The sequence below is a fragment of the Puma concolor genome, chromosome A2, assembly GCF_028749965.1.
Source record: "Puma concolor isolate L17-30 chromosome A2, mPumCon1.1.hap2, whole genome shotgun sequence".
NCBI classification, from domain to species: Eukaryota; Metazoa; Chordata; class Mammalia; order Carnivora; family Felidae; genus Puma; species Puma concolor.
In genome coordinates this window covers 50,120,209-50,144,372 of record NC_141668.1, presented here as the reverse complement: position 1 = coordinate 50,144,372, position 24,164 = coordinate 50,120,209, and the positions used below count along the sequence as shown (strand labels likewise).

General features: G+C 45.6%; 1 protein-coding gene across 1 annotated transcript in view; it reads right to left on the bottom strand.

Annotated features, from left to right (window-relative positions):
* Positions 1-18,652, bottom strand: part of JAZF1 (JAZF zinc finger 1) — a 344,125-nt gene extending 325,473 nt beyond the window's left edge. Inside the window, exon 1 of the mRNA XM_086693724.1 lies at positions 18,290-18,652. Coding sequence (XP_086549850.1) covers positions 18,290-18,404 — 115 coding nt within the window. The 5' untranslated portion in view covers positions 18,405-18,652. The remainder of the gene's footprint in view (positions 1-18,289) is intronic.
* Positions 18,653-24,164: the final 5,512 nt, after the last annotated feature.

Genomic DNA, 24,164 nt, shown 5'->3' with positions numbered 1-24,164 from the left:
CATCCACCCTCAGTTTGCTCTCTGTATTTAAGAGTCTCTTACGGTTTGCCTCCCTTCCTCTCTGTTTGTAACTATTTTTTTCCCCTTCCCTTCCCCCATGGTCTTCTGTTAGTTTCTCAAGACCCACACTTGCTTGAAAACACATGATATCTGTCCTTCTCTGAATGACTTATTTTACCCAGCCTAATACCTCCCAGTTCTCTTGATAGAGGTCTTTAAATAAGCTTCCACGACTGGTGTGGCACGTGTGCTCTTGTGGTCCGCCATGAGGAGAGCGTGAAACTAGGAGCTGCTGCCCCTTCAGCCTGGTCTCTAAAATGAACACGTCAGCTAACCTGTGCCCAACCCGCAGCGGACCAGTCGACTGGCAGCCTGAAGCAGAACCACTCTGCTGAATCCCTCTGCAGACCAGACAGCGTGGGAACAACTGCCCACCGTGAGAGCCACTGAGTTTGGGGATCATTTGTGATGCTGCATTATCGTGCCCGCAGCTGACCAATGGCATCACCATTTTATATCAACTGGCAAGGCTAAATTACAGGTACACATCTACGGATTTCCGGGCAACGCACGCTCTTTGATTTTTCTCTTGGACCGCACAGGCACCCTGTCACCCAAGACACGCCATTTCTCGACTACTGGAACGAAGATCCTGGCAGGTTAGAGTGTCGTAGATGGGTTCACAGACCCTCAATAAAAGCAAAAGCTCATTTTGACTGTGAAACGTTTATGCTAACATCTTCCCATACGATGCAGACGTAGGAAACCAGAAGCTATTTTTCACAGAAGACATACGTAAAATACTACAATTTCGGAATAAAAAGGGTACTGATGGTAAAATAGTATCTTCAGGCTCATGGTCTCTCTAATCTCCCTCAGTAATTCTTCTGTCCTTCTGTCAATATGTTTTAAGTTACTATTGTCAAGACCATTGTCTCGTCTCTTCTCCCCACAGCCTCCCCATCCCACCCCCTGATTCTGGTAACACTCCTATCACTAAAATCTATGCAAGATTTCACAAAGCTCCTGAAAAACATTTTTTTTTTCAACGTTTATTTATTTTTGGGACAGAGAGAGACAGAGCATGAACGGGCGAGGGGCAGAGAGACAGGGAGACAAAGAATCGGAAACAGGCTCCAGGCTCTGAGCCATCAGCCCAGAGCCTGACGCGGGGCTCGAACTCACGGACCACGAGATCGTGACCTGGCTGAAGTCGGACGCTTAACCGACTGCGCCACCCAGGCGCCCCGTGAAAAACATTTTTTAAAGAAATCTGTAGGTCCCCACAGTTTAGGAACTGCACCAAACAGGACTTTTTCATGCATCATGATTACTGATAAGCCTGGTTTTCACTCCCACTTCAATATAAAATAGCACACACTACATGAATTACATCAGCCAAATGAATTAGTCCAAAATTTTTATTTCAATATAGGTTTTGAAATACGAATGAGACTTTGGGGATTGAACAAAAATTCCAATGAGATGTGCAAGCAAATGAGATGTGAAGAGATCTAGAGGCCAGTTTCCCAGATCTCTATAGGGCACTTTGCAGGCAACAACAGGGTCCTTGAGTGATTTGAAAGTTACAGAAAGCATAGCGGAAACGATAATCATAATGAAGCTGCACAACATTCCATGTCATTTGGAGCCAGAATTAATTTTTTTAAAGATTTTTAAATTTTCAGTACAATTTACTCCCTAACGTGGGGCTCGAACTCATGACCCCAAGATCAAGAGTCGCATGCTCCACAGATTGAGCCAGCCAGGCGCCCCGTGACTGGAATTATTTTAATTCCATTTGGTGACGCTGGCTGATACACAGGTCTACAGGTGGATGCCAATGGTTCCAACCCTATTCCCCACCACGGTCTTCCTTTCTCCATCTCCTGCCACCACATCAGCCTCCTTGCTGCTGCTCAAACATACAGACACTCCTGCTCTGGCCCTTTGTCTTCGCTGGTCCTTCTGCTGCCTGGAACATTCTTCCCCCACAGACCCAAATGGCTCCTTCGTGCCCCTACTTCATTCAGGTCCCTTTGGAGACGCCTCCCCCTCGGAGGCCAGCCCAAGCTACCTTATCTCAAACAGGCCTCTCACCCTCTCTCTTCGACTCACTCTATTTTCTCCTCACAGCATTATGACTTTGAGGTTCTTATGTGTTTGTATTTTTTTCTTGCTTCTCCCATGAGCGTGGACTGTGTGTAGTTCACTACCATGCCCCAGCTCCTGGAGAGTGCCCATAGGGTTCACACGCAAGAAATATTTACTAAATACATAAACTGGGAGTTTTAGAAGTTGCTGCATGGAAAAAAAAAAAAAAGAAAACATTTAATTACTTATTAAATCAGTTTGTTAGACAAAAATCTTTCAATACATAGAATCCATGGGGATAGAGAAGGAAAATAACTAAAAGGACCCTCAGCAATAGAGTTGGAAACCATATTTTCTTAAGTTTATTTATTTTGAGAGAGAGAGAGAGACATGCACACATGCACAGGCAGGGGAAGAGCAGAGAGAGGAGAGAGAGAGAGAATCCCAAACAGGCTCTACACTCTCAGCTTGGAGCCGAAGGTGGGGCTCACGCTTGCGAACTGTGAGATCACAACCAATCTGAAATCAAGAGTCCCATGCCTAACTGACTGAGCCCCCCAGACGTCCCCAAGCCATTTTCTTATCCAACTACTGAGAAGTCACATAAGCCTGGACCAGCTGCTTAAGTGTATCAAATCCCAGTACACTCTTTAAGGGGGTATAGGACTGAAAAATATTTCAATCATTGTCAAGTACCACTTAGAAACAAAGAAGTTAAATATTCTCTGCAATCAGTACACAACTCAACTATTGCCCCTCGACCTTCTAAAACAAGGCCTATCTCAGAACTTCCCTGAGAAGCTTCCAGCATTTGAGTATGTGACATTTCAAGGACTGTTCTTAAAGAGGTGCACAGCCACTCGACCAGGAGAGCACAGCATTTGGTTAGATTCCTATAGTCGTGTTCTTGGATTGCTTCATAAAAGCCCTACAAATCCTTCCGAATGATTCACAATAAACCTTTACAAACAATGCATACAAAATCATGCCCTATTTTTCCACTGCTTAGTTGGTACAACATGAAAAAATTATGTTTTCTGTTTATATAGCTTAATAAACCTCTCTAGACTCTTAAAATGCCTTTTCTCCTAACTGCAAAATTATATTTATCAAATATGGAAGCATTTTTCTAATCACGTGATCTAACGTCTCAAAAACTTAAATCTGGATAAACAATACTAAATTAAGGCTGGTATATTTTGAAACAGCAAGAATTTGTGTGTGGAATGTTTTAACAGCTCGTAGATTCCTACGACCACTCAGTATGACTTCTACAAACACCAACCAAAACTCGACCAGGGAAATCAAAGTTCTCAAAGTAAAAACGCTTAACAAAAAACAGGAATGTGTAACGTTATTTTGATTCTTCCTCCATCATATTATGGAAACATAAAGAGGACAGAAGAATCTGAGGAATGTGGCACCAGCAGCAGGCATCACGGATGCGAGAAGATGGTCCAATAATATCGGTGTTAATATTTACAGGATGCTTCCTTAGCTGCCCTTCGTATGCATGTTTTAATTTAATCCTGCACTCTGAGATAAATACTATCTTTATCGGACAGAAGCTGAGGTCCAGACAAGTTAAATATCCTTGGCCAAGGTCACACAGCCGGTAGGGTTCAGGGCAGTCCTGCTTACCCACTCCCCAGTAAAGCCTCCAGCATGGCTTCCTCCAGAAGGCAATGAAGGGAGCTACCTAGAGAGCTTTCTTCTCTTCAGAATTCACCAGAGTTCCAACAGCTAGCATACCAAACAGAAGTGGTACCTCACAAAAGCTTGAGATACGTACTATTATTTCCATTTTACTTTTTTTTTTTTTTTTATTTACTGATTTTGAGAGCGAGCAAGAGACAGCACATGGGAGGGGCAGAGAGAAAGGGAGAGAGAGAATCCCAAGCAGGTTCCGCGTGCTGTTAGCACAGAGCCCGGTGCGGGGCTCAAACTCACGAACCCTAAGACCATGACCCGAGCCGAAATCAAGAGTTGGTCGCTTAACCGACGGAGCCACCCAGGCACCCCATTTTAGAGATGAAAAACAAGGAGGCACAGAGAGGTTACATACTTGACTGAAGGAAAAGTCAGGATCCCCAGTGAGGTAAGTAGCTTCCAGCAACCACAGGCTGGACCACTGTTCTACTGCTATTCTCTCTACTCCTCTTGGCCAAGCACTCTCGCCCACTCATGACTTTAACCTCCTGGGCTTCTTCATCTGTGGAATTAGCTAGTTGGACTAGACGACCTCTAAGTTTCCTTCTGGCTTCTCAGGGACACGGTGCTCAATTCATCCGCTTGAAATCATCCTTTTGCCACGATGAAAACACCCAGGATAGAGTATTTCAGTGATCCTGCTTTTTTTTCCCCGGGGGAGGGAAATGCACCCAAATCATGATCCTAATATACTTTCAGGATTAAGGCTCATTTTTTTAGAATTTGGTATCAAAGAAAACTTGACATCACAAAGTTTTCATTAAAAAAAAAATAGCTAACCATTTCCTGAAAAGAAATGGCAATTAAAAAACAAAACAAAATCATAAGCTACAATTCCATTACACCTGCGGTAGTCTGTATAGCTTCTTTGCTGGAAACAATGGTCTTCAAAGTTTACTGTGCATCTCAGCATTTATACGTATTCCATTAAAACACATGGCCTATCATCAGTATCTTATTAAAGACGGTGATCAGCGGTGGTGGAAGAGTTTTCTTGCACAGTGTTTTAAAACCATCTGTACTGGTTGCAAACCAATATAAGATATATTTCGTATAAAAAAATCATAGTTCTTAGCCTCTAATAAGGACAAGATCTGTCAACAATGGCCCGCACTCCAACATGACAGCACGGGGCTGGAGGTGAGTAGTAGTCCTCTTTGTAAGCAAAGCAAGGGCTCTCTTTAGTTGGCCAGAGTCCCCACCACTCCCAAGTAGGTTGAACTTGTCACTTTACACACACACTGTGTCCTGAGGGCATGAAGTTTGAGAAGTTGAGGACACAGGTTTTGCAGCTTAGGCATTTCTGCTCTAACTACACATCTGAGATGGTATCCCATATTCAAAACTGCTAGGGGTGCCTGGGTGGCTCAGTCGGTTAAGCATCCGACTTTGGCTCAGGTCATGATCTCATGTTCGTGGGTTCAAGCCCCGCATTGGGCTCTGGGCTGACAGGTCAGAACCTAGAGTCTGGAGCCTGCTTCGGTTTCTGGGTCTCCCTCTCTGCCCCTCCCCTGCTCATGCTGTCTCTCTCTCGCTCCAAAATAAATAAACATAACATAAAAAAAAGTTTGTTGTTTTAATTTTTTTTTTAACGTTTATTTATTTTTGAGACAGAGAGAGACAGAGCATGAACAGGGGAGGGTCAGAGACAGGGAGACACAGAATCTGAAACAGGCTCCAGGCTCCGAGCTGTCAGCACAGAGCCCGACGCAGGGCTCGAACTCACGGACCGCGAGATCATGACCTGAGCCGAAGTCGGCCGCTGTTAACCGACTGAGCCACCCAGGCGCACCAAAAAGTTTTTTTTTTTAAACCTGCTCTACATTCAACGCTTGCCTCCAGTCAAACTCAAAACTGCAGCTATAGAATGGAAACCCCAAAAGGTCACACCTCTTTAAAAGTGTTATTCCTTTTTTTAAAAATCCACAATCTTCGCAATGCTAGTGACTCCATCAGTGGGAACCAACGGGTTCCCAACTTTGACAACAAATTAGAATCTATTTTGACAAGGGCTCAGACCCAGCTCACCCCAGGTCAATCACATCATAAGCTCTGGGGGTGGAGCCAGCTGTCCTTATTTTGTCCGGGTTCACCCATGTGATTCTGAGGACAACTCACGTTGTCATACAGGGACTCATAAATTAATAAGACTGATTGCCACAAACCACAGATAAGAAGAACTCTCGTTACTTTGCAACATAGGTTACGTCGACATGTAAGATGCCCTTCACTTTCTGGGTTTTGACAAAATGTTATTTCTTTCTTCCAACATCTAATGTGAAATGTGCACATAACTTAGTAGCCCTTAGCCAAATTTCCTGTCTGGTGTTCACACATTTTAAACAACAAATATTTTGGTGTGGGCCCCTGGAAGTGCTGAAGTGAGGCCAACGTACAAAAGGGAGTTTCCAGCTCAGGCAGAACATTGAGACATATTAAAGCACACACTGTCAAACAAAGAGTTGGTGCCAGACTCCAGATGTCTAGTGTTAAAAATATCCTATCAAAAGATCTCCTCGGTAAAGATCTGAAATTGAAACTATCTATAGAGTGCTTGGGGCCGATGAAATGCCCGTGTGATATCTGCTGAGTCCCGAAGAGGTATTTTAGTCCACAGTCCACCAGCCTGTCCATTATCTCAATGAAGTGAGAACAGCAGAGGAAAGGAGGGGCCTGGAAAAAGTTAATCTAGAATTTCTGAGGTGAAGGCTTTCTGTAACACACACCGAGCTTACAAAGAAACTCCAAAACCCCGTTTCCTTCATTTGATGTTTGATACCTGAAGACGCACGGGCATAATATAGGCTTATTTATGCTTATTATCATGGTGTGCAGTTTACTTAACAGTAAGCTGTACAAATACGTCTTTACAGATTTCCCTGCTTCTGCCATTACTTAGATAATTACACCAGGTACTGACAATCAGGCAGCTAAATTAGCATTCGAGAGGCTTTCATGGGATGATTTAGGTAAGAAAAAACTGGTGCGTCAATTCTAAGTCCAGATGTGCTGCTGTGCCAGCTGTTCAAGGCCTGGTGATGGAGTAATATGACCTAAAACGTGCTCTCTTGGGAAAGGACACCAGGGAAGTGTCCGGGAGAAAGGGCTCTTAAGCACACCCAGGACGACTAGGGCTTTGGCTCTAAATTCACAGTGTTTACAACCGGGTCCCGTTGTGTGATAACCGGTCCAAACACAACTTTAAATTCACACACGTGACCATAATGCCAATGCTTTAATTTGGAGATCTGGAGTCAGAAGTTTGTGTGTGCAGTGTTAGGTATTATGTTTCTCGGGAGTCCCCTACCCCAGGTAAATAAGGATCCGTGAGGGAGGGGAAACCAGTTAGCACCTCAGACAATACGGTAATTGCAACCACTTTAAAACTGCTGACTTATTATTTCCGTCGTGATTGCGACGATGGGATGCTCAATGGGATGCTCGTGGACCCTTCCAACCACTGTAAACTCCAGGAGTCTGGAAACATTTGGCCTTCTATTAAAATGTAAGTATCTTTTAACTTTATTTATTTTTGACACAGAGCGAGAGTGCAAGTGAGGGAGGGGCGAAGAGAGAGAGGGAGAGAGACAGGATCCCGAGTAGACTCCACACTGTCAGTGCAGAGACCGACACAGGGCTCGACCCCACGAACCGTGAGATCGTGACCTGAGCCGAAATCAAGAGTTGGACACTTGACCGACTGAGCCATCCGGGCTCCCCTAGAATGTAAATATCTTGTACAAGGGCACAGCTTAGGCTGTATAGAGCAGGTACTAAGGAATAGGAGGACACCTGAGAGCAAAGCCTACCCCACACTCCCCTGAGCCTTTTTCTGGCTATGTGCTTCATGCTATGTTATTTGCTCTATGTCTCGGTCTGTATCTAGTGTCAAATGGGACTCATGTGCCATTCTTAAGCAATACATTAAAAGCAATTAGCCTGTGCCTCACTAGTAGGTGCTTCCTAAACAGTAGATATTGTTACTATTTGATACAAACAAGAAGACTGTCAGAATTGTCCCCATTGGAAAAGCTAAAAGGTAGATGGACTCAAGATTCAAAATCCAGTTCTGTCCAGCTTCACAAGCCAAGTGACTCCCCACCCCATCCCCCCGCCTCCTTTATACCAAACTGCCCTAGCAGAGAGGTGAGAGGAAGCAAGGTACACTTTTGTCCTAGCATTGTTGAAGCCCTAGAATGTTCTAGACAACCAAATATTGTAGGTAAGGCAAGAAATAATTCAACGAAGCTTCTTAATATTCTCAACATGGAACAGGCCTAACCAAGTTCAGTTCCCAAGTGTGAAAATAAAGACATGGATTTTTTTTCCAAATCTCCTTAAAAAAAAAGAAAGTCTTCTTCAAATTTCCTTAATATAAACTGCCTTGGACTAACTGGTATTTGCATGGCTCCCATAAATATATACCTACAAACACGTAAATATATTATTCCTCATATATGAATGCTTCCAAGATGTTTTTGACCGCCCCAGGTTACCCCTGCAAGTTATTCTTCTCACAGTCCAAAGCACTTCTCAATTTTCGTTCGCATTTCATTTCTGAAAACACATCTTGAGGAAGAGCCTAGGAAGATAACCAGGCCCATCCACCAGGAAGGGGCTGTGTTTTGGCGGGAGGCAAAGTTTACAAGTGGTTACCATGGAGTATGGCGGGCAGGCACTACGGGACAAAGGGGGAAGAGCCAACTATAACGATGCACCTATCTGAGGTGGGAGAGGCTTTCTGTTCTGCTGGAAAATATTTCTGTTTTATAATCTTACCAAAATAAACATTCTGGTTCGTATCTCACTAGATAAGGTATTTAACTAATACAGTAGCATATTTAACTCCAAATTGGAAGTACTCCTAGGATGGGGTAATATTTATTTCATAGGCTTACAGTGAGGGTAAATTAAATATTGTATGAAAATTGGGGTGCCTGGGTGGCTCAGTTGGTTAAGCATCCAACTCTTGATTTTGGTTCAGGTCATGATCTCAAGGTTCAGAAGTTCAAGCCCTGCGTAGGGCTCTGCACTGACAGTGTGGAGCCTGCTTGGGATTCTCTCTCTCCCTCTCTCTCTCTCTCTGCCCCTCCCGTGTGCGCCTTCTCTCTCTCAAAATAAATAAAGAAACATTAAAATAAATATTGTACGATAATTGGTTAATACAGTCTTTGGCACAGGGTAGTGACTCCCTAACTGGGTTCAAGAAATAATTCCATGCTTTGTGAGGCCGGTAGATTTAGACCCTCTTTATGGGGAAAAAAAAAAAAGTTACAAATATAAAATTATTACAAAAGTTATCATTTATTTAGATTAAGAAATCACAACACAATGCAAAATTTTTAAAGCTACCATTACCAAAACATCACAAAATCCGGAACAAGAAACCAGTAATGAATTAACCACCTGACACGCTGCTGTATATATTTCTTTTGGGCTTCATGTTCTTCGATTACTCCTCATGGAACAATGATTTATGTTAATATCATTCCCTATGAGGACATTAGTATTTTCTATAAATCACTCTTTCCTCAAGTGTGGGTGATCCATACTTATTTTTAATTATTGATAATTCAGAGAAGTTACTTTCTGCCTCACGGCTCCTTATTAGTAATGCCATAGAAATTTTTTGGATCGTTGTCAAATTTGTGAACACTTTTATTTCCTTTCGTATACGAGCCGTAAGAATTCAGGGCATTTCAAGTTTTCTTGTGCATTGACTGACTCCAAATATTCTCTGTGTTGATGACACTCATTAGCCAGTTTGTTGTCAATATTCTTTGTTGTCGATACAGACGCACTTGTGTCAAAAAAGCAAGAAACTTAAACACAGAATTTCCATAAAAAACATAGTGCATTTATAAATGTACACTTATACCTCACATTGCATTATATATAATTATATATAATTTTATGATATATAAATATATAAGTATATACAAACATACAATATATATATGTATACTATAAATATTATACTTATATATTATATTGCATCATGAAGTATATTCCTAACAAAAGGAACTTCCAACCTAACCACACTTAGATAAGAAACAAACTCCCTGCTTAGAACTTTACACATTTAACAAACACAAGAATTTTCCAGACTAGCTTCTGGCTCCATACATTTCAAACTAATTCCTACTGGTAGATGTCAGAGTACACATTCATACTGCAATACTTCCTCCGGCCGGCCCTGCCCCTTTGTGGGAGGGCCCCAGGCGGGCTGGCACAGTGGGCAGTGTTCCTGGGGAGTGACTCCCATATGCAGGTGGCTAGGAATAACTTCACTAGACACAGAGATGACCATGAATCACAGAAATATGTACCATTACGCCCAAGCTAAGTGTGTCCCCAATTCGACTTCCCCCTAGCTGTATCTCAAAAAGACTCTCCACCCCAATGTCACTGGACCCAAGGAGATAGGTGACAGGAGGGATGTCAGAGTGGAAAAGAAAAACTTTAACCAACCGCTGCTAATCTTACTTGTTCAAATTTTACAAGCTACGAACCCACGATCGCACACTGCTAGGGCTCCAAGCAGGATCTTGGAAAGGACTGTGTGGATCCTGGTAATGTATTCAGACGTGATAAAACACGTGTTGTCCAAGCGCGGGGCCCTGGGGCTTGACCTTCATTGGCTTCATAATAAATCTGCCTCTGTGGTCCTTACTATTACTCATTGTTTATCTCAGTCCGTACTTATCTAGTCTCTCCAAATAAATTTCAACTCCTTGGTGACAGGAAGTACTGTCTCAAGTACAAACATATAGTAAATACTCAAAAATGTGTGCGGTAGTCCTCACTATACATAGTGATTTTGACGGAGTCAGAAAGAGAGCAAGTATATGTATAATATAAATGTATATATGTATTATGTACATACATATAAATATACGCACACACATATATATGTACACACATATGTGGGTGTGGAGATATTCACACACACATATAAATATATTTAGATATGTATTATACACATATATGTATTTTACATGTTATATGTGTCATTTATCTATATAGTATGTCTATACATCAATTCTCTATATAATATCAAAGAGACAGTGAGTTGTTCCATGTTAACGACATGGCATCCAGATCTTGTCCCTTCAAGAGATCTATCTCAGAAGAAAATCACCATTATAGCCTGGCAGACAATGAACAGGGCTTCCTTTAGGAGGCCAGTGGGTGAACCAGACAAGGGCCACTCTGGCCATTTGGAGACTATCAATGCTGGACAGAGAGTCTGTAGTCAGTGACCCAAGAAGAGTCACTTTTACTCCTGCCAAAGTGGAGAGAGAGCTACTGGGAAGCCTTCATCCTTAAAGAGAATATCCATTAATGTGGTCCCTGCTTGCAGCTGGCCTTTTAAAAAAAATAAATAATGGGTGAAAATGACTGCAACATTCCAGTGCTTAGTGCAAGGGGAAAATATAATTTTCTTTAAACTGATTTAGCACATTAAATGAAAGGCTTGTTTTTTTCCAACAAATTTCTGACATTTGCAGTTTCTGATTTTCAGATTCTAAATAAACAACATGTGCCATTCAACACTTGAGCGAGGTCAACATGGAACAAATCTATTGCCTCATCATGAAACAAAATGTATTATCTGAAATCCAGCAACTTCAGTAGTACACAGGCCCTATCAGCACTGTCAAGGTCTGAGGGCAGGGATAAGAAGGGGGTGGGAGAGAGGCAATATAAAGAATTGTGGGGTGTGGTTCTTGTCCTGACAGCAAAAGCTGGAAAAAAGGGAGGATTTTTTATTTATTTTTTTACATTTTATTTATTTTTGAGAGAGAGAGTGAGAGAGCACAAGCAGGGGAGAGGCAGAGAGAGGGGGAGACACAGAATCCTAAGCAGGCTCCAGGCTCTAAGCTGTCAGCACAGATCCCGACGCGGGGCTCGAACTCCCAGACTGCGAGATCATGACCCGAGCCGAAATCAGACGCTCAACCGACTGAGCCACCCAGGGGCCCCTACAAATTAGGGAGGATTTTTAAGGGGTCTGATAACTGTCCTGTCTCTCAGATCTCAGTCTTAAACACAAGACCTTTGGCTTCCAGACAGTTCGAGGAAAGCCCCCTGCATCAAGAGTCACCAGCCTGCTGTAGCCTTGAGGCTTCTTCACTGTCATCAGTGGGAAGCATCGCCATCAGTTTATATCTCTAGTATTGTCACAGTGGGAGAGGTCTCCAAAATAGACGCATTCTAAAGGAAGCTATTTTCCACATATGGAGCCTTTTGTCAACCCAGTCAATCAGTTGCAGGCAGTTTTTCTGTCTATGCATCTCAGTCACACATCAGAAAACACGGACACTACAACAAGAAAACAATCAGAAGCTTGTGAAACTTAGGAGACAGAATGTTCACTAGCAACGTCCCATAAAGGGTGATTTGACTATTTAGAGGTGAGAACCGGCTAAATGGAAAAACGATTTTGGAGAATGCTGTGAAGTTTTGGATTTAGGGTTCCTCCACACAGCGTGTGATACGTATGCACACGCATGCACACGCATGCACTTGAAACCTTGCCTGGCTCTGTACCTGGGACCTTCTTGTGAACCATGGGTGGGAGTAACAGGGCATCACACCGCCAAGCCACAAGGTGTAGGCAAAGAGCAGGGCAGGCAGTGACAAGCCTTTCATTCATTCATTTAGTCATTCAGTCATTCCTCCCCCCCACAGGAAATGTCCTCATGGGAATGTGCCCACAAGCTCCAAGCACAGTGCCTCTTTCTAGTCCTGGCTTTTTCCAAATAAAAAAACAGGCCACAAGGAAAGGCCATGTTGGAAGCCACTGGCCTTGACACCACTTTCCAGTCCACAGTGGCAAAGGCTTTTGCCCGCATCTAAAGTACCTCTGGCCACGAAGAACAGAAAGTAGCCAGAGCCTTCGACCCCAATCTGGACGATTGGATGTCTTCCCATTTCCCATTTTCAACCTTTCCTGGGAAAGGCCTGACGATTTCACATGGTTGTAGGTAGACACAACCCACCTTCTGTTCACCTCGAATGTAGACTTTCACAGTAGGATTGCAAACATACTCATTTAGTAAATACACAAAATGCAAAAGAAATTGGCTGACTGTGCTGTAAATGAGTACTTTACACAGGCTAGTTCACTTAATCTTCATCAGCCACTGCATGGGGTAGGTGCTGTTATTGTCTTCATTAAACAGAGGCAGAAACTGAGGCACAGTGTCACTGAGCAATTTGTCCACGGTCAAATGGCTGACAAGTGTCAGAGGTGTATATTCAAACCCAGGCAAGCAGGTTCACTATGCTACCCCTCAGATGATCCTCCCTTCAAGAGTTCAGAGCTACTTTAGTGGGGATAATAAGGGCTTACTAACCTATTACATACCCATTTATTTAGTATATTGGGGTGCCATTTTAGAAGATAATGCAAATACTATTGTTGGAGCCCAATTCTACACTACGGGTAGTACAGTAACTACCTTATTTTTCTAAGGACTTTGATTTCTACTAATTAGATGGTTTACAAATCTACCATCTGACATGAAGCAGCATGGATTTTTTTACCTTGGTTTTGGAAATGAGGAAACTAACAAGTAGAAACTCACAAGAAACCTGCTGACATTCAGGGTCAAGAACCACCAAGTCATAGCTACAGTGAGTCACTAGGTCAACAATATTTCATCTCCTAATGGGGCCTCTACAGAAAAATCTGAGTCAACAACAGCAAAGCTGAGGCTCCTAACATCTGAGGAAAGTTCTAAATGAGCCGCTAGTTTAATAACAAGAATAACTGAATTGGGTCAGATTTCTCTGTTACAGTTTAAGAGGTGTGGTCTGCCTCGGGGCCTTTACACTGTCTGTTCCCTCCGCCTAGACCTTGATGTTCCCCTCGTGTCCTCATGGCTAACTTCCTCCCTTCTGGCAAGGTTTTGGCTTACCTCTTAGCTTCTCATTCTCAGTGAAGCCTGTCCTGACCAGCCAATTAAAAATGCTAACAATTCCTCCTCTCAATCCACCTTAGCCTGCTCGTTCTCTTTTCCATACTGCTAACCACCTTCCAACATCCTACTTAACTTATTCTTCTGCTCATTGCTTACTATCTCCCACCACTAGAAAATAAACTCCCCAAAGGATCTTTGCCACCAAAAAATACCAAGAGCCTAGAACTGTGCCTGGTACAAAACAGATGCTAAATATTATGACATAAATAAATTCAAAATGCAGAGGAACGTTTACAAATATACCAAATAATCAAATTTAGTAAGAATGGGGACGTCTAGGCGGCTCAGTTGGTTAAGCGTCCGACTCTTGATTTCGGGTCAGGTCATGATCTCACAGTTTGCGACATCGAGTCCCACATAGGGCTCTGTGCTGCTGGGATTCTGTGTCTCCTCTCTCTATGCCCTTCCGCCCCCCCTCCCCCCACTTGGCATGCACTCTCTCTCTCTCTCTCTCAAAATAAATAAACATTTTTTTTTTTTTAATCTAGTAAGGATGATTAAATACTTGCCTTTCTGAAACCAAAAGCCAAAAGATTTCTCTGCACCGGGATGCATGGACAGAGCAGGCATTTCATGAGTCTGTGACATTGACCTTCAGTGCTAAATTTAGTGCCCTTGGTGTTTCTGAGATTCCTAGCTACCAGTTCAGCTTCACCTATCCAGGATGTGCACGTCAAGAGTGTTCCTACAAACTCAAGTACCTACTCACAGTAAGAAGCAAACAAATCTTGATCAGCTTTTCCCGTCTCCAGGAAACAGAGCTGGGCTATGAATGAATTGAGAGCAAGCTGATAGAGAAACACTTCACAATTGCAGGGCTATGGGATTTCTAGGCAATTTAAGTTGAGGGGAGGGCTTCAGCTGGGATATGGGGTTGTACACAGAGACAGGTGCTCCAGGACCAACCTAGCGATGAAAGGCAAGGACAGGGGTGCCTGGGTGGCTCAGTCGGTTGAGCGTCCAGCTTCAGCTCAGGTCATGATCTCACAGTTTGTGGGTTCGAGCCCCGCATCGGACTCTGTGCTGACAGCTCAGAGCCTGGAGCCTGCTTCCAATTCTGTGTCCCCCACTCTCTCTGCTCCTCCCCCACTCATGCTCTCTCTTTCTCCTTCAAAAATAAATAAAAACATTGAAAAATTAAAAAAAAAAAAAAAAAAAAGGCAAGGACAAACTCTGGAACACAGGTGCTGCACTCCTCCAGGAAGAAGAGAGCTAAGACAGAGGACGGTGAAAAATCACACTTCCCGTGGCTCTACATAGCCCCAAATCCTTTTTCCTATGGGTACAGGAAAATGGTTAAAAACAGGAGCTACACGTACATATGTAACAGAACAGAGACAGCTATTCTAAACTTAATGCACTTAATTAATCTGAATTAAAAAATACAATTTTAATGAAAACTACGGGCCTCGGGCACTGAAGGCCTTGAAAAATCTGTCAAGCGAGAAACACGCCACAGTCCCATAAGTCTTCATTGCATTATTGCTTAAGAATTTTGACTAGTGCTTAGATAGTAATAACTCAGAAGGGTCCCCAAAATGGAACTACTACCTGAACATATTTCTAGTACTCTCACGATCGCTAACTACAAGCTCCGCGCAAAAATGAAGGATAATATTAACATAGATCTTTTAATAGTCCTTTCAAGCATCTTTTTAATGTGGCCACTCAGTAACAAGGCCGTGAAATCAGTAAGTCAATCAGGAAAAATAAACATCTGCCTCCAAAACCTTATAGCCCAAACCACAAACAATAAATACCACTTAACAATACACACAGAGCTTTCACTAAATGCTTGGTCTGCTATATCTGCACTCAAGACCCTTCATCAAGTGTATTTATGTGACACTGCCTACTAATCAGGTTGTTTTTATTCTTCCTGAGGTCAGTTCTTACTTGCGCATATAGGGCTGTTTTTGAAAGCCCCCTAAGGGGCCTCTCCTCAACAGAGGCACCCAACAGTTGAAGTTCATCTCTTCATTCAGGGAATTTCAAGTGTTTGTTCATTTTAGCATTTACTTTCCATAGAGTTGGCTGGTTTTAAACTAATTCCAAAGTACAGTCATGGGTAGTCTTGCCACACAGTGTGCCTAAGTCATAACTATTGTTATAAATTTAATTCTTCAATATTTTCATTAAGAGAAAAGAACTAGCCCTTTGGGGAGGGCCCTTAAAAGCTGAGTTTCAGAAAACTTTACAGAACCTTTAGCCCTCTGGGAAAATGTTTACCCAATACTAACAACAATTTCTGCAAACTTAAAAAGCTTTTTTGACCCACCAACCATTTAAAACCATCTTCTAATTGATTACAAGCTAAATCCTCAAGAAGGAAAACCGCCTTTAATAGATTTTAAACTTATATTTTCTTTTAACCAGCTAGTCCAAGCAGGCAGGCAATGTGGGAAAAATTTAATTACTCACCTTAATTACAGTTTATCCTGAAATAACTCTTAGCGAAAGTGAATGGGATATGCAATGACAGCCCTAAGTGGGGAAATATTATCTATTTATATATTTATATAATGTATATTTCTTATGTATATTGTTTTCTATGTATTATTAAAGCAAGGGAAGTAAATTAACTGACAAAATTACTATTGGAACTTTGCATTACTTAAGTCTTACTATTATTTTGAACTGCTATCATGAAAAATCTGATTTATCCTTAAAGTACCTGCGGTTATGACTATTTAATCATGCTATGAATCAGCAAATTTGTTAAACTCCTGCTTTTAAGACTACCAAAACTTGCCTAATCTCACACCTCCATCGGAGGAAATGGCGTTAACTATCATGTGGATGTTTTAAAACTTTGTAAGTTTCAAAACCTGGACAATTACTCATCAGGATTACCTCCTTAAAGACATTCGGCAGACATTTTCAATGATTATTCCCCATTCCGGAAGCCCCTGCCCCTCTTTTCCTATGCTAAACTAGCATTCAACCCTTATTAAGCACCACTGTGTGCAAAGAGAAAGCACTATACCAAGCAAAAGAGCAGAAGGCTCGGCCTCATTTTATTCGTGCATAAATAAACACAGCAGTCGTGATTTATTCTCACAACTTTGTAGGAACGTGAGTTGCATCCACACGGCTGAATCCACAGCATTCATTTGGAAAGGGCTTTCTGGGGTTAATTTACAGGTTCTCCGGATCAGACAGCCCCGATGGGGCATCACGCGGTCCCCTCATCTTCCAGCCCACACGGGACAATTCGTGGGCGCCAGCCACACCTTCTGCAGGTGGCTGGACCGCCGGAGCCAGATGAGCCGGACCCATCTCCCCTCGCAGGGACTCCGGATAGGAGTACGGAAATGCGTGCAAGGACTTGTGCGAATTCAAGGACTTGTTGAAGGGCCCCGGGGTCCTGGGCAGGAAGGGAAGCGGCCTGCCCGCGGGGGGCCCCCTCCCCCGCGGCCACCGAGTCCCCCACGCCCCGGGCGCTGCGCAGGCCGCCGCGCCGCCGCGGATCCCGGGCGTAGCCGGCGCACCTCGGGCCTAGCACCATTTGAAAGGCAAATCTCAGAGCCGGGGCACATTTAAATGCCCTGCCGCGGCCCCGGGGGATTGCTCTCCAGCACACACAGCCGCAGGGGCCTCCGGGGCCGCCCGGCCTGGGGCGTTGGGCGCGGCCCGCCGGCGCCCCCGGGACCTCAGCCCGCAGCGCCCCGGCGTCCGCGCCAGGCCAGGGCAGGGGCGGGTGCCCAGGGCCCCCAGGCCCGCGTCCCTGGCGGGGCCGAGCGAGCCCCGCGGCGCCGGGAGAGAGGGCTTGAGCGGCGTCCTCCGCCCGCGGCCGCCGGCTCCCGCCCCCTCCCGACGCACCACACCTAGCAACCCGCGCTGACAGGACGCAGTGGCGGCGGCGGCGGGAGGAGGAAGCGGAATGGCTGCCGCGGTGGAGCCACCCCCGCCCCCCCGCTCCCACCTCCCAGCGGCTGCAGCCGCCGCCGAGCCCTGACAGCTCGAGCCGGGGCGGAAGCGGCGGGCGGCGTGCAGCGCCCGCCCCCCGCCGCCCCCGGCGCCTCGGGCCGCCCGGACCACCGGGCCAACTAACTCCGCGCCCCAGCCCAGCGCCGGCCGCCCGGCCCAGCCGCGCCCTCCGCCCCGCGCCCCCTCCCCCGGCGCCCGGCCCCGCCGCCGCATCTCCCCGCCGCCCGGTCCCTCCTCCCGCAGCCCCCGCCGCGGCGCACCCCCACTCCCACCACTTCACCGCCGGCGCGCACGCCCCTCGGAATCCCCCAGCCCGGCCGCCCGCCGGCCCCGGCACCTCGGGGCGCCCGCCCCCCTCCCCCACCCGAGCCCGCTCCCCGCTCCCCCCCCCGCCCCAGGCACCTCGCGCCTCCGCATCCCGTCACCCCCACGCCCCGGGCTTGCACACACCCTCCCGCCCCGCCGCCGCCTGCCTCCCTCCTGGCCACCCCTGGCCATTCTGGGGTTCTCGCCTGGGCAGGAGTTTCCGCGCGCCGGGCACCCCCGCCCACCCCCGGGCCATTTACCGATGTGGTTGTCCTCGATGTGCTCGATGAGGTCGGCCAGGGTGGGGAAGTGGAGTCCGCAGCCCCCGAATCGGCAGGTATTGGAGAAGAAGGAGGCGGCGGCGATGCCTGTCATGGTGCTACATCGAGAGCCCCCCTGGTGTCGGCTCTGCGAGCGCCGGGCCGGCGGGCGGAGGGAGGGAGGGAGGGAGGCAGGGTGGGGTGAAGAGAGGAGGGGCTGGGGGAGGGGGAGAGAGGCGGGGTGAGGGGAGCGGAGAGAACGGGACGGAGGGAGAGGGGGCTAAGGCGATGGAAGGAGAGCGTAGAGAGACCGGGAGGCAGAGGGGAGGCGGTGGCGGCGGCGGCGGCGTCGGGAGCGGGGGGGGGGGGGGGGGGGGTGAGGCCGCTGCAGCTGGGAGGAGGGACCAGGGCGCGCGGCAACAGCTGTGCGGCCCCAACCTCGGTTCCTGGACTGAGGCCTCACCTGCGAGCTCCTGCCACCAACTTTATCTCTCTCGGCCTGCCCTTCACAGTTGGTAATACGTGCAATCTGTTTGGAGCTTCCTTGGTTATGTATATTACATTCGTGATATATACACATCTATTAATTACACACGCATCCCCGCGATGAGAACTCAGGGAGCTACCCAGGCCCCACTCGGGGACATTTGTTTGCACTTGGCCACCTGTCTAGGTGTGACACTGACATTCACAGGGGACCCAGGAAAGGTAATTGTGTGCACCTTACTCCTTAAACCTTTTTTTTTTTTAAGTCATTTTCTCTGGAGGTTTGTACGAACTAATTGATTTTAATGAAATTTCCCTCTAGGCCAAAAGAAAACCTTAGCTTTATTTAAATTTCAAAATAGATTTCTTGATTGTCAAGTGCATCGCCCGTGTTTTACATATGTACCACGTTTGTTACACTCCCTGCTCCTTTTGGGAAGACAAAAACTAAAATGATTTCATTTTCCCCAATTACAGCACCCCACTGTCCCAGGTCAGTTCTGGGAATTGACCCATCTGTCACCCTGGAAGCAAGACTCTTCAGCAGAAAGAACAGCACAGTGGTTAAGGCTAGGAGTAAAGTCAGGGTCAAGGGACATATTTACTCTTCATCTGAAAGAGAAAAGACTCCTGCAATCAATCTTGATTACACCGACCTGTGAGCATTTAAACCATAATGTTGACCAGTGAAGCACTTAAGTTGAATTTGGTAGCTTCCCTGAAAACCTGCATTTTGCTAAGAATTGGTTCCTTTCTCGTCCCTACCCCACCCCACCCCATTGCACTCATATTTTTACCTGCAAAGCGTGTGATTTCCAATGGCACTTTTCCAGGTGCCTAAAGAACATTACACATTAGCGGCAGTCTATGACCCAACAGTGCATTTTTAAATTAATACAGGTATACTGAATTTACCACTTTTCCTTTCTTAGGAAAATTTCACTTATCTCTGGTGCAGACACACACAGAAATAGTATTCCCCTCTCCCTAAACTGTATTCATCTCCAGTGTTATCACTAACAGTAAGATTGTTAACACTTTTCAATTGAGTTTTTAGAGTAAAGGCACCACAAAAGTTTTACAATCGAACAGTCATAGCAGTTGGGGACGATTGGTTCCCTCATCCGTGGCATCTCCTCTTCTCGCCCATTCCTTCTTGCCCGGCTCACAAGGTGACAGACTTGTGCTGAGATGAGAGTTGGGTTGCATGAGGCTGGGGCAGTCGTGTCATTGAAGTTCAGTCTGGTGCCAAGAATGGTTCGCTGGGCCCATTGGCGGGTGGGGGCAAGGCCTGGGAGGGCCTGATAATGAGCCAGCGACCCGGTTGGCTGGAGACCGGAGCCAGGGCCAGACAAGGGTCTAAAGAGCAGGAGTTAGAATTCTAGATCTTGAATTAGAATTTTGGCAGCTGTGGCTTGCATTCAGCGGCCCAGTCTGGGAAGGCCTCGGGCTGAGAGCAGGCAGAATATCTGGCAGGCACACACCGCATCAAGTAACAGGACAGGGAGGGCAACGCGATGCAAAGTTGGCACCCAAACTGCTGCCGGCTTCTCTCTAGAGATAAGTGTTAGGCACCACCACCATGCAGGATCTAGGAATTATCAAGAGCTTCGGAGAAGTAGCGACTCTGTCCTCTGGAGAAAAAACACTCCGTGTGGAATTATTAACTCCGGGCAAGAGAGTTCAGAGGTGGAAAGTGCCTGAAATGTGCAGGTAAAAGACAAGGAAGTAAGAGGCTGCGTTTCACGAGTGCACCAAGTGATAGGCCATGCTTAACAAATAGAGGTGTTTTTTTTTTAATGAAATGAGCCAAAGTAACATAAATCAAATTTTTACTTTTTAAGATTTAATTTTTTTTTTACCTTAGGCCATTATTCATATTATTTATAGTCCACTCTATTAATTCTTTTTATATGCACTGAAGCTCTGCTTATGTGACACTCTGCTCATAATTTTGTTTTAAATCGGCACACTCTAGGTATTTCTGGCCTTTATATTAGATACGTGATCATGAGCTATTAGAGCTGGGAACATACTCAGTCTCTCAGACCCACTGATACTATAGATATGGTATATTGAGGTCAAGGACATGGAGTGAGTTCTCCCCAGGCTCACAGTTTCCTCTCTGTATTCAAAGTGCATTCAGTAAGGCATCAACAGACAATAAAAGAACATACAGTTGACCACAGGCAAACTTTAAAAAAATTACAGTAGCTTGCTTACATTATGCACTTACATTTAAAAGTGTTTATTTTAGGGGTGCCTGGGTGACTTAGTTGGTTAAGCATCCAACTTTGGCTGAGGTCATGATCTCACAGTTCGTGAGTTCGAGCCCGGCATTGGGCTCTCTGCTGTCAGTGCTGAGACTGCTTCAGATCCTCTGTCCCCCTCTCTCTCTGCCCCTTCCTCTCCGGTTTTCTCTATGTCAAAATAAATAAACTTTTTAAATTAAAAAAAAATAAGTAAATAAGTAAAAGTGTTTATTTCGGGGGTGCCTGGCTGGCTTAGTCAGTAAAGCATATGACTCTTGATCGGGGGGGGGGGGGGGGGGGGGTCACGCGTTCAAGCCCCATGCTGGGCCTAGAGCTTACTTAAAAAAAAATTTTTTTTTTAACTTGAAAAATAAATGTGTTTGTTTTAAGGGTGTCCCCTCAGATAAAGTCAACACTAGGCTATAAAAATATAGAGAATAAACATTTCAACCTTAGTGATATCCAAGAGAAAGCGATGGCTGATATACCTCTACATTTACAAAAAAATATTTGCCTGATTTGAGTGGCAAAAATATTTCAAAGGAGAGGGAGAGTGAGAGAACTGAGGAGTTGGATGGGATAGTGGCTATGGCCAGAAGACTTCCCTGGGTTTTTAACTCCTTCTTCTTGCACACCCTTTGCTTTTCCCCAGGGCACTGTGCCCCCCAACGCATAGGCCCAAAGTATGAACTTGGTGGCCACGTAGCTTGGTATTACAAATGATATGGGATCCGGTAGCAGTCTCCCTCAATCTAGCACGGCCATGGTCCACGGGCTGATACAGCTGCCAGCAAAGTGTCAATCCATTGGTCTAACGGAGCCAAGTGAAGCCACCAGGGAATTGTGCTTCAAATAATTGGCCTCCACATATGCGAATCAGTTAATTTAGGGATATTCTGATCAAAACCGTATACTTCCTGTGCCCTGAGTGGACATCTGTTAGCATGACAAGAGGATGCCTATGAACATTGGGTTGTGTTTTAAATCGAACTCTCCATACTGCCTTCGATTCTAGCTTCCTCGGGTTTTCTGGGTCATTCCCCAGGTCCCTTTTAAGTTGCTTTTCAGGTTCACTGGATGTAAACAAGCTCATAAGTGGATTGAGGCATTCCTTTTACTGCCACCACTACATAGACTAAACAGATCATGAGCTCAGGTCTTCTTCAAGTCATGTCAGTCTGTGATCACTAAAAATGGCAGGGGCGCCTCGGTGGCTCTGTTGGTTAAGCGTCCAACTCTCGATTTTGGCTCAGGTCTGATCTCGCCATTCGTGAGTTCAAGCCCTGCATCGGGCCCTGTGCTGGCAGTTCAGAGCCTGGAACCTGCTTTGGATCCCGTGTCTTCCTTGCTCTGCCCTTCTTCTTACACTCTGTTTCTTTCTCTCTCTCTCTCTCTCTCTCTCTCGCACGTGTCCGCAAAAATAAATGAACATTAAAAATTTTTAAAAAAGAATGGCAGCTCTTGGGGCACTTGGCTGACCTAGTCAGCGAAGCATGCAACTCTTGATATCAGGGTTGTGAGTTCGAACCCCCACATGGGGTTAGAGATTACTTAAAAATAAAATCTTAGGGGCGCCTGGGTGGCGCAGTCGGTTAAGCGTCCGACTTCAGCCAGGTCACGATCTCACGGTCCGTGAGTTCGAGCCCCGCGTCAGGCTCTGGGCTGATGGCTCCCTCTCTCTCTGCCCCTCCCCCGTTCATGCTCTGTCTCTCTCTGTCCCAAAAATAAATAAACGTTGAAAAAAAAATAAAAAAATAATAATAAAATAAAATCTTAAAAAAACAAAAAAGCGTGGCAGCCCGTGGCTGTCACTTCTGTCAACAGCAACCTTTGCCTTGACAGGATGTTTTCTTCAGGCTTCACCTTCTTCCATGGAGGAGGACGTCCATCCCAAATTTTCTTTTTTAACATTTATGCAACAAGTCTTCGAGTTTTTTGTACCGATTTGACTCCAGCTCAGAAACGAGCCAGCTTGATCTGCTCTTTGGTGATTAACTCCCATTTTGCCTAGATCTAAGTGTTGGCCTTAGAATGAGTCATGGGGGTTCTCCAGTTGGATGCCACCAGCGACCAATCCTCACAGGTGTTACCCCTTTAGCTCTTTACCTGGCTGCTTCTGCCTCATTAACTATATACATGGTTCCGGCATTTCCATTCCCAGCCCCTTGCAGGCTTTCTTCAGAACTAAATCAATGAGACACTCAACCAATGACTGCAGTTCTAATTGAGCATCCCGGCTTCGCTCTCCTCCTGCGGTCTGCTACACTGCCTTCCAGACAGTAGCTCCAAATCCAAATCTGATGGGGTTTGGCCACCCAGCCTGAGCTTTAAATATGGCCGTAAGAGCCGCCAGCCGCTCATGATTTCATTCGTTCCTTTAACATAGTTTGATGGAACAGCTATGTGAGGCTTTTGCTGCACGATTCCAGAAGGCGTTATTTACATAGGCACCTGCATGGACAGTGACCCCAGGATTTGTACTTCTGTGTAGCCTGATCCACTGTGCAAGATACCAGCCTGTTGCCTTGGCCACCCTTTCCTCCTTTTCCCTTTCCCTCCTTTCCACCTTGGGCTCGCTCAGGGGATCACTCTTGTTGCCATTGACTATAATCAAGTCACTAAGGCACCACTGCTTGAAAAACACTGCGCAGCCTTTTTGCCCTGACATGTGCCTTTAGGTATTATTGATCCTTACCCAGCAATGCTCGGTGTTAAAGATTTTCTATCCCTTCAAAGACTGCCGGCACCTTTTTTGTCCTAGCTTTTTGAGGTTTCCTCAGCTCCCACTTTACAATTCTTTTGCTCTAGAACTCAAACAAGTGTCAGAGAAGACTGGGCCAGAGGCTCGAGTTGGGAATACAGCTCCGTGATCTCACGTCCCCTGCTAGAGTCCCTTAGCATTAAGCCTCCCCATCAGAATAAGCTTTCTGCTCAATGCTCTCCATAATCCGATCTCTGCAGAAGCCTTCCAAACTTTCCTCCAGCAGTTCCCTCACATGTAACGGCAGTTCAGTATGGTCCCAACCAGTTTTCCAAATGCACTCACTGTACAGGCACAGGCCACTTCGCCTTTGCACGTGTTCTGTCCCCCCACCAAAGACGCATCAGCAGATCAGCCGGTCACCTCCTGCAAGACT